A 15,023-nucleotide genomic window follows, 5' to 3' on the forward strand; every position below is an offset into this window, starting at 1 on the left:
AGACAGGCAACGGGCCTCCGCGAGCGTCCCGGGCCGGTCAGCCCAGGGCGCCCTTACGTCCCAGCTTCCGCACAGCCCACGCAGCCCCGGGAGGAGGCTGGCATCGCCGGAGCGGCAGGCGTGCTCAGGTCTTTTTTTTTTTTCTTTTTTCTTGTTTGTTATATATTTTATTGATTTTTTACAGACAGGAAGAGATAGGGATAAAGAGTTAGAAACATCGATCAGCCGCCTCCTGCACACTCCATACTGGGGATTTGCCTGCAACCAAGGTACATGCCCCTGACCAGAATCGAACCGGGGACCCTTCATTCTGCAGGCCCACGCTCTAACCGGCCAGGGCCGTGCTCAGGTCTTGATGTCAAAACAAGATAGAGTGCAGCTGCAGTTCGGTGTGCCTCTCTCTTCCTCTTTGTAAAACAGTTTGATGATCAATGCAAAAGTAATACAGTTACCAACCTCATAAAGGGGAAAGTACAGTAGGCGAAGAGAGAAATAAATAGATGTACACCCCCCCAAAAAAAAAAATACACCGGCTCCCCCATCTCTGTACCACGCTCCTTAGCAGCTACCCAGGGGCTGCAAACCCCGAACATGTCAATCGTGCAAGCAGGTCGCAGAGCCCTCTGGGAAGTGTAGTTCTGAATCGAGCAGAATCCCGGGAAATGTAGTTCTGCGCAGACACTTCCGCCTTCGGGCGATGTCAGTCTACGCTGAGGCCTCCGGGGTGAGGCTTTGAGGGGCGGCGACGGGATAGGGAGGTTGTGGCCTGGGGCGGCCTCCGTGACCGCCCTGTCCCTCGGCGACCCTGGCCCGCGCCGGGCAGGCCGGACAGCGGCTCCGCGGCGCGGCGGTTCCGGTCCAGGTGGGCGAGTGGGGGCCGCGGGGCTGCGGGGAGGGAGGGCCCGGGTGCGGCGCTGTAGGGGGCCGGTCTGTAAGGGCGGTTCGGGGCGGCCTGACGGAGACGTGGGAGGAGACCGGGGAGGGGTCCATCGGGGGCATTAATCCGTGGCGGTCAGGAACCTGAGCCTGGGGTGCGTGGTTGTGAGGTCCCCGCAGCGAATTAACGGGCTGACGGTGCCTTTGGGTGAATCTCTGGGAGTGGCTCTGAGAGGGGGTGAGGGTGGGGGGGTCCGTAGACAGTTATCGGGGCTCCGAGGCGGCAGGGGGTGAAAAAGGGGGTGCGGAAGGGGATAGGGGGAAGGGGAAGGGGCAGGGGCCCTCCCTATACTGAGCAGCGTCCAGGAGAGACCCGCCTTCAAGCCCCATACCCTTGACACTGCACTGAAAAGAGTCCAGCTTCTGCCCTGACCGGTGTGCCTCAGTGGATAGAGCATCGGCCTGCAGACTGAAGGGTCCCAGGTTCAATTCCCGTCAAGGGCATGTACCTTGGTTGCCGGCACACCCCATGTAGGGAGTGTGCAGGAGGCAGCTGATCGATGTTTCTAACTCTATCCCTCTCTTCCTCTCTGTAAAAAAATCAATAAAATATATATATTTTTAAAAAGAGTCCAGCTTTCCTAGGCAAAGCCTGGCAGTGTGCTAGCACCCCGGCGTCACCTTCTCCCCTCTTGCGGCAGGTGAGTGGACACTTCCATCCACTCCTTTCTGTACCCATTTTATCCACGGGAATGTGGGAGGCACCTCCCCCTTCCCTGAGAAAAACAGTGCCTCCACACACACAGCAGGTGCACCAGTCTCCTCTCACCCTTCATTTGCTGGAAAGAGGCCCATTGACCGGCCCACTGTGTCCAGTCTGCCTGTGGCAGGTTTGCAGGGGAAGGTGGAACTTGCCCCTCCCCCCCATCCGAGTTTGCCAGGCCCTGAGCTTACTGGACATTTCCCTCCAGGTGTATTCTTAGGAAGGACGGACCCCTATGCCACCCCTGCCCCCCATGCCATGCAGTCCTTCTCTGATCCCGATCTGGCTGGATGGAAGTGAAGAGAGTTACAGCATAAGTGTTTTTATGCATCAAAATGTATATTTTTGTTTATCATGCTTGTTTAAGTCTTGGTTTGTGTCCCAATAACTCCCTCTAAGGTGGTATATGTTATGTAGTCTGTGATCTTCCAAAAGGGTTAAAAATAGTGGTTGCATCCAGTTATCTGGTTGGCATGTTAGAGAAATAATTAAAATCGTCACCTGCCAACCCAGAAAACGTCTCCAAAAAAAGCAGAAGAGAAAGAAAAGTTTTATTACTGAATAACAGTTACACCGGAATGCAATGAGCATTGCAAGCAATCTGCTGAAGAGATTGTAGAGACTGGAGAGAGCTCACCCTTTTTTGTACAACCCATCTCTCAAATACACACACACACACACACACACACACACACACAAACATGTTCTCTAGAAGAAAAAAAAACACGATCATTTGTCACACACAGTCCATCCTAGATTTACCTGGTGACTGGAGTGGCCATCACTGGTAACTAACTGCCCTTATCCAAATAAAAAACTAAACCTTTCCTATCTTTATGACATTCCCCGTGGAGCCCGGTGTGGAGGTCCGCCATTTAGGCTCCTGCCCTCTCACAGACTGGGAGATGGCCACCCTTCTCTGGAGGGTTTCCAAGAGACAGCCTTTCCAGGTCCTTAAGAAACACATTCTTGGGTTGTTAAGCTGGGCAAAGCTTATTTAGCTTTAGAAAGATTGACATATTAGGTCTAGTAATAATTAATGTCGTTTTCTAATACTTTTTTAAATCAAATTTATTTAAACAATACAACAAAATTTAATCAACAATATAGTTGCCGTTGTTTTCTACTACTTGTGCCCAACGCTCAGGAAGCATTTTAATCCCTCTGTTGTAAAATTCTTGTGATTTTGATGCAAAAAATTCGGTCAATGCATTTTTGAGGCATTCTTCATTATTAAATTTTTTTCCAAGAAGAAAGTTTTGCAAAGAACGAAACAAATGGTAATTGGAAGGGGCAATATCAGGAGAATATGCAGGTTGAGGGAGAACTTCCCATTCCAACTGGCGCAGTTTTTCAGCAGCGATTCTTGCAGTATGCGGTCGTGCATTATCGTGGTGAAGAATTACGCCCTTCCGATTAATCAGCGCGGGTTCTTTTTCTCTTAAAGCTTGGGCTAACCTTTCCAATTGGGCACTATACACTGCACTTGTAATGGTTTGGTTAGATGGTAAATGTTCATAATGAAGAATTCCTTTAAAATTCCACCAAACACACAACATCACTTTTTTCGCATGCAAGTCAGGTTTTGGCGTGGGCTGCGGAGCCTCATTTTTGTCCAACCATTGAGGCCGCCTTTTCAAATTAACATACAGCACCCATTCTTCATCTCCGGTAACAATTTGCTCTAAAAACGGCAAACGGTTTTGACGAGAGAGGAGCGAACTGCAAATTGTGACTCTTTGATTACGGTTGTTATCAGTCAACTCATGAGGAACCCATTTTCCAAACTTTTGGACTTTGCCAAGTGCACGCAATTGATTGGAAATTGTTTTCTGTGAACAATTTAAAGTTGTCGCAAGCTCTTGTTGGGTAATTTGAGGATTTTGCACCAAAAGAGCTTGAAGAGCTTCTTGATCAAAATTGGACACACGGCCTAGACCACTCTTGTCATCTAACGAAAAATTTCCCTCGCGAAATTTCTCAAACCAACGCTGGCATTTTCTGGCGCTAACTGCATCTTGACCAAGAGCACTACAGATGTTTTTTGCAGCCTCACTTGCTTTTCTTCCTAATTGGAACTTGTAAAGCATGCAGTGCTGAATATGCTCTTCATCCGCCATCTTCTTAGCCCTAGTTTTGCAACAAAAACCAAACCAAACACAAACTTTTTCAAGCAAAACTTGTTAATTGCACTTCACACGTCTGTAGATACCACGTGTTTGAAGGTTATGTCAATACAAGTCAACGCCAAGCAAGATTTTAAAGAATGTTGAAAAACAACATTAAGTATTACTAGACCCGATACATCTCACAGGGGCAGAGAAAGAGTCTACAATGACCAGTTTTCTGAAGCAATGCTCTCTGAAGCGGGGTTGGGAAGTCCCTCTCCCTTTTTTACATGAGGGAGAATCAGTTTTTCATTTTTAATTTGCATTTGCTATTACAGGTGTTTAAGCCCATATTCCCCTAGAGCAGTGGTCAGCAAACTGTGGCTCTCGATCCATGCTTTGCCGCTCTGTTGACTAATGAGTTTGCCGACCACCACTTTAGGGAAAAACACTTAAAAAAAAACAAAACACCATTTTAATAATGTACTAATGTCTTTAACCTGAAGTCAAAACTTGTGCTTAAGGGTCCTGCGAGCCGTAGCTTGCCGACCACTGCCCTAGAGGTGTTAGCTACTCTCCGTATAAGCTCTGGTGATGTGCAGCAGCGGAGGGCTGAGGCCAGGCCATTGGAGAGAGGGGAAGGACCCTGTAGAACCACTGCACATCCGAGTCCCATCAGCTCTCCAAGGTCAGGGTCAGGGGCCCTTAGAAAGAAGCCCTCTGAACGGAGAGGTCAGAGACGAGTAAACCCCCAGGGGCAGCTGAGCAGCCCTTGCTATTTGTTTTTTTGTCCACCTGGTGTTTGATCTGCCTCGATGATCCCTAGAAACCTGCCTGGGCTGTTCCTGCTGGTTCCTGAGGGGACAGGTGGGCCGTATCTGCCCCATGGGAGCCCAGAAAGAAGCATCATTACAGGTTTCCTCCGGCCTCCTGCCGCCTTCTGCTCGAGGTGGTCACACATGCTGTGTGCCATCAGCTTCACCTCCGCCTGTCTCCCCCGTGGTCTCTCTTCCTGTTGCCACCTCTGTTGGTTCCTCTGATGTATGCATTCTTCTGCTCCATGGCTGAATTTAGACTAGAGAGCCAGCACCTCAGGCTACTTCACCATGTTGATCTAAAAGCCAGTTCTGTTTACCAACCTTCCCAGGAATGAATTGCATTTTACACTGTGGCACCTGTGCAGGTAATTTAAGTGCCCCAAGGACATGTTGCTACAGAAAGAAGAGCCAAGATTGTATGTTCAGGCTTTGCTGAGGTTTCTGCAGAGAGTTCTGGGATATGTGTGTGTGTGTGTGTGTGTGTGTGTGTGTGTGATGGGAAAGGGGAAGGGGGGGGGGTCCAGGTGGGTATGGTTGAACCATGCGAGTGGCTTCCATCTGGCATCTCCAGGTGGGAGCCAGGGCTGCAAAGGGCAGTGCCAGACTCAGCTGAGACCTGCCGGTGGCTCCAATTCCATCTGCTTCTGATTCGAATGCAGCAAACACTTGTCTGAGGTCCCAGTGAGAGAGAACCAAGATTCAGTTTCCCAGATTAATTACACCATTTAAAATACAATTCCCACTGTACCTCCAGGCAATGGCTCTCAGGAACAAGATGGCTTGGTGAGGTAAGGAAGGGGAGGCTCGGAACTGGAGGTGCCGTTTTCAGCTCCTGGCCAGAGGCCGTTTCCAGAGCATCAGGACAGAGAGGCCAGAGCAGCAGAAAATGATCATGTCACAGGTGAGTTATGTGCTTATTCTCCAGAAGTGTTTTCTGTGGGTGTGATGGGCTTAGAGGAATCTGTACAAGCAACACAGGATAGGTATACATACATGTAGATCCTAACCACAGAAACAGTGTAAACTTGGGAAGGATGTGATGCAAAGCGTGGAGGTTCAAGAAGGCCTCAGTGTATTGCTTGCTGGTTCCAAAGAACTAACCCAGAGGACCGGCTGTGAAAGATGAGTTTATTAGACATGTGAGCTCCCTGGTGATGTCTCTCAGCACAGGCTTTTTCAGTACAGGGTTCTGCACAGACAGAAAACAAAGCAAACAGGATGGACTTGCTAGCGTGCTTGCATGCAAGCGGTATGAGATCAGAACGCCAGCTGTGGCCCTAACCAGTTTGGCACAGTGGATAGAACATTGGCCTTCTAAGTCAAGGTTCCCAAGTTCGATTTTGGTCAAGGGCATGTATCTTGGTTGTGGGCACATCCCAGGAGGGGATGTGCAGGAGACAGCTGATTGATGTTTCTCTGTCAATGTTTCTAACTCTCTATTCCTCTCCCTTCCTCTCTGTAATAAATCAATAAAATATATTTTAAAAAAAAAACCCAAAAAAACAAAAAACGCCAGCTGTTAAAATCCAGGCTCACATCCTCGAAGTTTCTTTCTGGTCGTTACTTGACTGTGGAGCTGGCCAGGGTCTCCCAGGGTCCTGCTATGCACTTACCAACGGCCCTCGTTGCAGTTCCAAGATGGGTAGGAGCCCGCATACCACACAGATGTCAGAGAAGCACAAGTGGGTGTAGAATCCCACAAAAGTCTTCCAGTTGGAACATAGGTGTACGAGAAATAGGTCCCTCATGGTTAGAGATGAGCTGCAAGCTTCCCTCAGCCGTTCCCAGAAGCCGGGCAGACAGGGCATCGGGAACTGTTACAAAAGGCAAAGCACTACTGGGTAGGAGCAAGCGTTCCGAGGATGACACGTGGAGGAAGCACTGACAGCTGCTTATGTCGCCGGTATGAGTCCCTCGTTGCGAGTGAAGGTGCAGAACACAGATATTTAGAGGACGGCAGCAGGGGGCCTGGAGGGCACGTTTAGCATAGACCCTGAACCACGGGCAGAAATGTCATTAGAAAGTCTTCAGGTGGCCCCACAATCATCGCTCTTTCGGAACGTTTTTGCTTCTGTTGGCGAAAGCTGGGCACCAGGGTGTCTGCCTTCAGCCCTGTTTCCTCAGTTTCCTGACTCAAGAAACCAACTGTTGCCAAGACCGGTTTGGCTCAGTGGATAGAGCATCGGCCTGCGGACTGAAAGGTCCCGGGTTCGATTCCGGTCAAGGGCATGTACATTGGTTGCAGGCACATTCCCGGTGTGGGGGTGTGCAGGAGGCAGCTGGTTGATGATTCTCCCTTATCGATGTTTTTAGCTCTCTATCCCTCTCCCTTCCTCTCTGTAAAAAATAGATAAAAATATATTATATATATATATATATATATATATATATATATATATATATATATATAAGTCATGTCCCTTCGCCTTTCAAAGCCACTCCTACCCACTGAGCTAGTTTCCCTCTTTCTCCTTGCTTCCTTTCATTTAAAAATTCTGTTGTTTAAACTAATGTACAGTTACACTGACTTTTCTCCCTTTTTTTAAAATACATGTTTATCGATTTCAGAGAGGGAGAGAGAGAGAGAAATACCAATGATGATGAGAGAGTCATGGATTGGCTCCTCCTGCACGCCCCTCCTGGGGATCAAGCCCACAAACCAGGCATGTGCCCCAACTGGGAATCCAACGTGACCTCCTGGTTCATAGGTGGATGCTCAGCATCTGAGTCACACCATCCGGGCTTCCTTTTCTTGATATAATTATGTCAGGAGCTCAGATGAGCTGAGGGAGCCCAGCTGCCGGGTATCAGAGTAGCCAGTTAAAGCAACAGCCAAGCCTTAGACTGTATTACTCAGAGGTTAGAGCATCAGCCCTTGGACTAGATTCTGGTCAAGGGCATGTACCTTGGTTGCAGGCTTGATCCCCAGCCCTGGTTGGAATGTGTGCGGATGGTAACCAATCAGTGTGTCTCACATCGATGTTTCAGCGACCAGGCTTGCTGAAGGGCTCCTGCTGTGTGGGGCATTTGCACTCAGCTAAGAATTGTTCCCAAGTACCGGTGGCACCTTCTTTGAGAAACATAGCACTTACTTAAAGACAACATATTTCAGTTTCTTATTCAGTGGATACATGAATGAGTTCATAATGATAGATATTTTAATAACATTTTTATCTCTCAGGGTATAATGCAAGATTAGGAAATTATACTAGTTGACCATTGCTGTGTAACACATTACCCCCCAAACCTTATTGGCTGAAAATTCAAGATTTTATCTCACAGTTTCTGTGGCTTAGGAATCTACCAGTTGCTGACCCACTGGGCTCTGTAATCAAGAAGTTGAGAAGGGCTGTGGTCCTCTGCAGGTGCCAAAGGGGGATGATCTCCTTTCTCGCTAACTCCCGTGGGTGTGAGCAGACCTCAGCCTCAGGGGCTTCTGCACAGGAATGCCTCTCAGCATGGCAGCTGCATTCCCCCCAAGAGAGCCAGAGAGGGTTTTCAAGATGGAAGATAATTCTTCTGTGACATTCTGTTCTGTTGAGTTGCAGTGTGTCAGTAAGCCCAGCCCATATTCAGGAGGAGAGGCCTACCCAGATGCATGAATATCAGGAGTTAGAGCTCAGTGGGGCCCACTGAGAGGCTGCCTACCTCTATAGGGAAGAAAGCTTGCATTCTGTGTGAGAATCACTTCGGCTTTAACAGGGATTATGCTTTCCTAGATATCATTTGAGGATGTGGCTGTGGATTTCACGTTGGAGGAGTGGCAGCTACTAAATCCTATCCAAAAGAACTTGTACAGAGATGTGATGTTGGAGAACTACAGCAATCTAGTGTTCTTGGGTAAGAACATTCTTATGCAATGCAGTGTGTGCCCAATAATGGTGGGGCCTCTAACATTTTACTGATGTTGTGTTTAAGTTCCAGATGTCAATGATTCTTTGATTTCTATATCCAACTGGAATATTTTTATTCACTTGGTTTTTTTGTTTGTTTGTTTGTTTGTTTGTAGCCTCTGTAGTAAAATATTATTCACATTTAAGAGTCCCTTATCTCAAGCAACTGTGTCCAAGTCCTCTTGTGTTTCCAACTAACAGGTCATGAAATTATCAAACCTGATGCAGTTTTGAAGCTGGAGCAACAAGAGCCCTGGAAAATAAATGAAGAAATTCTAAATCACAACTTCTCAGGTGAGAGATAATCCAGTGTATGGCACACGGTGAAGGTTACAGTTCAGGTTTTTAAAGAAAGTTTGCTACTCCTGAAATGTTATGTTTAAAACTGTTTAAAGTCCTTAGTTCTTTAGAGAGTTGACTTAGAACTGTTGACATAGTTCTGCAGGACTTTTAACATTCCCTAGATTCTGATCTCCATGTCAGAGGTCAGATCAGGATGTGTCCTCTCTGGGTGGAGTTGATGATGAAATACACCTGTCTTACCCACATCTGTAGCCAGTCAATTTTGGCCCTCTTACAGCCTCCTCATCTCCATTTCCTTCTCTCCTTCACCAGAGGCAGGCTTCTCTCTTCCTCTTTAGGAATTTATAGGTTTTTCTCATTTTAAGTGACATTGATTACATTTGAGTTTCTTTTTTTATTTTTATTTTCTCGCAAGGAAGGGTTGCAGGTTTCAATTCTTGGTAAAGGGCATGCACTTGGGTTGCAGGTCTGATCCCTGACCCTAGTCATGGGGTGAGAGGCAACCACATCATTATTTCTTTCTCTCTCTCTCTTTCCCTTTTGAACCCCCCCCCTCCCCATTCTCCCCCTTTTACTATCTCTAAAAATAAAATGGGAAAAATATCCTCAGGTGAGGATTAACAAAAACAAATTTTTTTTTAACCATTCCAGGATTTGATTAGAAGTTGCTTGTCTTTTTTATCTCATGATCACTGTTCCTTGAGTATATGTCATCTTTTCTTATTTAAAAGTTTGTGTTTATATAAAGGTAGTTTTAAAAGTCTGTTTTCATTTTAATTACAAATTTTAATGCCTAATAAGTAGACAATGTATTTGGGGGAAAAAAATTTTTTTGGACTGGGATCATAGGCTCCATTTCAGAAGTTTTAATTAATAAACATAATCATTGGGGCATTTACACAGTATAGTTCATTTTTTCATTTTTAGAAGATATCTGGCTAGATAATAATCTCAAAATGTGGCACCACAATAATCAAGACAAGCTTAAAAATATGGAAAAAGGCCATCAATATGTTTTGGGAAAAATATTTCATTCAAGCATTAACTTTGTTCATTTAGGAATGAGACTCCATAAATGTGGGACAAGTGAAAAAAGTTTGAATCATCCTTTTGATTTTCTTATTCAAAAAAATAACTGTGGAAGAAAGAAACTTGAGCTTAATAAGAAACTGTTATTCTATACCAAAACTGACAGAACATTTGGTGTAATAAAACGCTGTGACTGCAATAAATGTAGAAAGGCCTGCAACCAAGAATCATGGCTCATTACAAACCAGACAACACACAGAGGAGTCTATTTATGCATAGAATGTGGTAAAGTTTTTAACAAGAAGTCACAGCTTATTGTACATCAGAGAACTCACACGGGAGAGAAGCCCTATGGATGCAGTGAATGTGGGAAAGCCTTCTCACAAAAGTCACTGCTCACTATTCATCTAAGGACTCATTCAGGAGAAAAACCATATGGATGTGGTGAATGTCCAAAAGCTTTCAGTAGGAAGTCACTACTCATTTTACATCAAAGAACTCATACAGGAGAGAAGCCATATAGATGCAGTGAATGTGGAAAGGCCTTCAGCAGGAAGTCACAGCTTAAAAGACATCAAGTAACCCATACAATAGAGAAACCCTACGGCTGTAGTGACTGCGGGAAATCTTTCTCCCAGAAATTAAAGCTCATTACACATCAGAGAACACATACGGGAGAGAAACCCTATAAATGTAGCGACTGTGGCAAAGCCTTCTTTTGGAAGTCACGGCTCATTACTCATCAAAGGACTCACACAGGGAAGAAACCTTATGCCTGTAGTGAGTGTAAAAAAGCATTCAGCAGGAACTCAGTCCTTATCAGGCATCAGAGGATTCACACAGGAGAGAAGCCCTATGAATGTAGTGAATGTGGTGAAGCCTTCATCAGAAAACCACAGCTTATCAGACATCAAATAACTCACACAGGAGAGAAGAACTGTCAGTGTAGCAACTGTGGAGAAGCCTTCTTTAAGAAGTCAGAGTTAATAAGACATCAAAAGCTTCATTTAGGAGAGAAACCCTATGGATGTGTTGAATGTGGTAAAACCTTCTTTGGGAAGTCACAGCTTCTTGCACATCAGCGAACTCACACTGGAGAGAAACCTTTTGAATGCAGTGAGTGTGGGAAAGCCTTCACCCAAAAGTCAAGCCTGATATCCCATCAGAGAACTCATACAGGTGAGAAACCCTATGAATGCAGTGAATGTGGGAAAACTTTCAGTGAGAAATCAAGTCTCATTCATCACCAGAGAACCCATACTGGGGAAAAGCCCTTTGAATGTAGTGAATGTAGGAAAGCCTTTGCCTGGAAGCCACAGCTTCTTCGCCATCAAAGAATCCACACAGGGGAGAAACCCTATACATGCAATGAATGTGGGAAAGCCTTTGTTCAGAAAGTACAACTCATTAAACATCAGAGAAATCATACAGGAGAGAAAACTTACGTATGCAGTGATTGTGCAAAAGCTTTCTTTGAGAAGGCACAGCTAATTATACATCAGAGAATTCATACAGGTGAGAGGCCCTATAAATGTGGTGAATGTGGAAAGTCTTTCACTAGAAAGTCACATCTTATGAGGCATCAGAGAATTCACACAGGTAATAAATACTATGGCTGCAATGAATGTGAGACTACCTTCAAGAGGAAGGCACAGCTCATGATCCATCAGAGGAATCATGTAATATAGAAACCACGTGAGAGCAGTGAGTGTGGAAATGCTGCTAGCAGAATATCACACCTCTTAATACTTCTGAGGATACACACACAAGAGAAACCCTGTCATTACAGTGACTGTTGGGGGGAAAAAATTATTGTAAAGGCACGTGTCACTAATAAGAATTCAGAAAGAGATTTTTTTTTTCCAAAGAACACCTTTTTCCCAAAAATGTTATTTCACAAGGTCATTACAATTCATATTACAGACATTGAACATTTTAACATCTTGGATTCTTTTTTTTGACTGAGTTTTTACAGAGAGGAAGAGAGAGAGGGATAGATGGTTAGAAACATCGATGAGAGAGAAACATCAACCAGCTGCCTCCTGCACACCCCTCACTGGGAATGTGCCCACAACCAAAGCACATGCCCCCGACCGGAATCGAACCCGGTACCCTTCAGATCGCAGGCCGACACTCTATCCACCAAACCAAACCGGTTTCTGCAGTACAGGGGAGGGAACAAGCCTAGTCCTGCCACGTTAAATAGATTGCAGGATTGGCGTTTGGGGAGGCCATGGCGACAGCATTTGCAAGGAAAGCACTGGAGGGGAAGGGAGCCTCCCAGGGAGAGGACTATGGAAATGGATACATCGTCCTGTTAGAGCGGATCAAGTCGGCTGGAAAGCAGGAGGCTGAACAGTTCCTAGAACGCAGTGCAGGGCTGACAACAGTTCCGACCAGCCAGAGTGGAAACAGCTTTTAACACATGGGCTTCAGCTGGAATTCCTGGAAGACTGTTGCCTTGGTAGTGGTGGTAATTAACCTAGATTAAAAGTTACTTTGGATCCACAATGTCTGGCATGCAGAGAGGTAGCAAACTATGACTTGTAACCAGTAGAAAAATAATAAGTAGAGATATAGAAAATACTGTGGTTGGAAGTGGTTAGAATTAGTAGACATGGATATTTATATAGCTATTATAAAGCAGAGGAAGACACGAATTTTATGAAACTTGAAGTGGAAGATATATCTTAAAAAGCTGGATGGTGTTTTGCAGAGTGAGAATTTCTTAAAAAGACATATATATGTGGGTGGAATTAAGAACAGATTAAACATAGAATAAGAAAATAATGAACTTGAATAGTAAGAATAAAAATTACCCAAATAATGCACACAGAGAAAAAAAGACAGAGGGAAGGGAATGGGGGGTCCATTACAGTGGTATGGAATACATATAATTGAAGTTTCAGAAGGGAAGAGAGAAGAGGCAAAGAGAGTATTTGAATAATGGCTGAAAATTTTCCACATATGCTGGAAAGTATAACTCCACATATTCAAGAAGCTCAAAGAACACAGAACAGAAGAAACAAAGAAAATCATGCCAACAGACATCACGTCACCTTGATGAAAACCAGTGAGAACAACAGTAAAACAACTGAAGAAAAAAAGACAAATAATGACAGCACCCTTCCGACTAAAGACAGTGGAGAACCATTTGTAAATTACTGAGAGGGGATAAAAACCCTGAACCTAGAGTTTACCCATTAAAAGCATCTTTCAAAAATGAAAGCAAAAAGATTTTTCGGTTAAGAAAAAAAGAGTTTATCACCAGTACAACTGCCTTCGGGAAACATTAAAGTTATTTTGGGGCAGCAGGAAAATAACAGTAAGTGGAAATTTGGATCTCCAGGATGAAAGGGAGAGTTCTAGAAATGGCGAATATATAGGTAAATATAAAAGATATTTTTCTCATGAAAAAAAAAATAATAGCCCTGCTTACAGCAAAGCAATGACAATGTGTTTTGCATTATGATCTTAGAAGTAAAGTGTATGACCACGATAGTGCGTAAGTATGAACCTTTAAGAATAGTTGAACAGACTGCATCGTCTGAGCCGGAAACCTGTTTCCTCCAGCTTGTGTCTGTAGAGGCTGCACAGAATATGCATGGTGACGTTCCGGTGATGGTTTCTCTGTCAGTGCTGTGTGATCTGTGTGTGATAATAAAGTGGTTTCCACCATCAGGATTCTCTCTGCCCCCCTACTTGCCATAGAGCAGAGGGAAAGGCCATGTTTGGGGCATGAGCGAGTTGCACACATTTATCCTACTGTGTACTGTGTTCGTACAAAGCAGACCGTGTCAAGCAGTGTCTGAGATCTGGGACTAGCCGTGCTCTCAGTATGAGAACGGGGTAAACAGCTGAAACACAAGGTCAGGCTGCTGTTCCCCCCGAGGCACAGTCTCTGCCAGCCGCTGCCCTTGCTCCCACTGACAGCCCCAGCGCACCTAGGGGCGGGGCTACCCCGGCTCAGACCTGTTGCTGACACTTGTCTCGGTGCTGTATTTGAAAAGAAAACCTCTGTGCCCGTATGTTTACTGAGTATACCGTTTGAGAAGTCGATACGAGTGAGTGTGATCAATAGGAACAATACACTCAGGCTTCCATTCCAGATCGATTTCCCAAACCTAATCTGAACTCCCACCAGTTCCCAAAACATTACGATCAGCTACCCCTAAAATATCAAGTGAAAAGCTCATCTCAGCTCATTTGTTAGCTGTGGTGAGTTAACCAGCCACCTGGTCCTTTGCTCACCTTGTTGGGGTCTGATGTCTGCCCAGAGGGGAAAATGCTGCTTTTTGCAAACTAAACATCGGGATGGGGGTCCCCTAATCCTCTGAGGCTTAACAGAGTGGGAAACTCATAGCTTAGCCATGCCAAGAACATAGTTTCCGAGAAAAGTAGAGATGAGACCCAGAGTATTAAGGTGTACCCTGTGCTTCTGAGGAAGAGGGTCTGGTGGGACTGTGGAGCTGAAAGTTGGAAACACCAACGATGTCAAACAAATCCTGTAACACCGACTGGCAATGTCTTGCCCAAGATCACTTAGGGGCAGTACCAGGCCTGATTCCACATCGCCGTGCCCAGTGCTCTGCCCGAGGGACACACCGGTGTCCTTGGCTTCCTTTCCTATCTCACTGCCTCCCGCCCGATACCGTAAGCTCAGCGAGGCCCCTGCTTTGATTAGTGCCTGAGTGAGGGTGTTCAGTTGCATGCTTTTGCACTGTGGAGGGTTTCCCATGGAGGGAATGAGAAATCACCAACTCTGCCATTCCATACGCAGGGGCACCTGGGAAGGGAGGGGTGCTTTTTTGTGTTTAGCTCATCACTAACAACAAGGTATTTTTTAAAAAAAACATATTTTATTGATTTTTTTACAGAGAGGAAGGGAGAGGGATAGAGAGTTAGAAACACTGATGAGAAACATCCATCAGCTGTCTCCTGCACACCTCCTACTGGGGAAGTGCCTGCAACCAAGATACATGCCGTTGACCGGAATCGAACCTGGGACCCTTCAGTCCGCAGGCCGACGCTCTATTCACTGAGCCACACCGGTTTTGGCACAACAAGGAATTTTAATATACAAAGTCACTCAGCTCCCAGGTGGCGGAGTTGGCTTGGTATTAAATCGTTTCCTGGTGAGATACAACAAAACGAGGGGCTCATTTCCCCGTGAAAGGAAAACGTGTTTTTGTGGGGGGGGGTTTCCTATATCACAGGAAGAGTAGATAATACT

At 45.5% G+C, this 15,023-nt stretch overlaps 1 protein-coding gene across 3 annotated transcripts; it reads left to right on the forward strand.

The window, feature by feature from the left end:
- Positions 1 to 145: 145 nt before the first annotated feature.
- ZNF605 (zinc finger protein 605) lies at positions 146 to 13,728 on the forward strand. 3 transcript variants are annotated; one of them, XM_084867331.1, is made up of 6 exons: positions 146 to 862; positions 5,320 to 5,466; positions 8,114 to 8,181; positions 8,283 to 8,405; positions 8,660 to 8,752; positions 9,689 to 13,728. In XM_084867331.1, the coding sequence occupies exons 3-6, from the start codon at positions 8,160 to 8,162 to the stop codon at positions 11,476 to 11,478; spliced, it is 2,028 nt and encodes a 675-aa protein (XP_084723457.1). In that variant the 5' UTR covers positions 146 to 862; positions 5,320 to 5,466; positions 8,114 to 8,159; the 3' UTR covers positions 11,479 to 13,728. The 3 variants fall into 3 exon arrangements, with proteins under 3 accessions (XP_084723457.1, XP_084723459.1, XP_084723458.1); XM_084867333.1 differs by having other exon boundaries at positions 9,821 to 13,727; XM_084867332.1 differs by lacking the exon at positions 8,114 to 8,181 and having other exon boundaries at positions 8,285 to 8,405; positions 9,689 to 13,727.
- The last annotated feature ends 1,295 nt before the right edge of the window (positions 13,729 to 15,023 follow it).

The sequence above is a fragment of the Pipistrellus hanaki genome, assembly GCF_964339955.1.
Source record: "Pipistrellus hanaki genome assembly, chromosome: 19".
Classification (NCBI taxonomy): domain Eukaryota; kingdom Metazoa; phylum Chordata; class Mammalia; order Chiroptera; family Vespertilionidae; genus Pipistrellus; species Pipistrellus hanaki.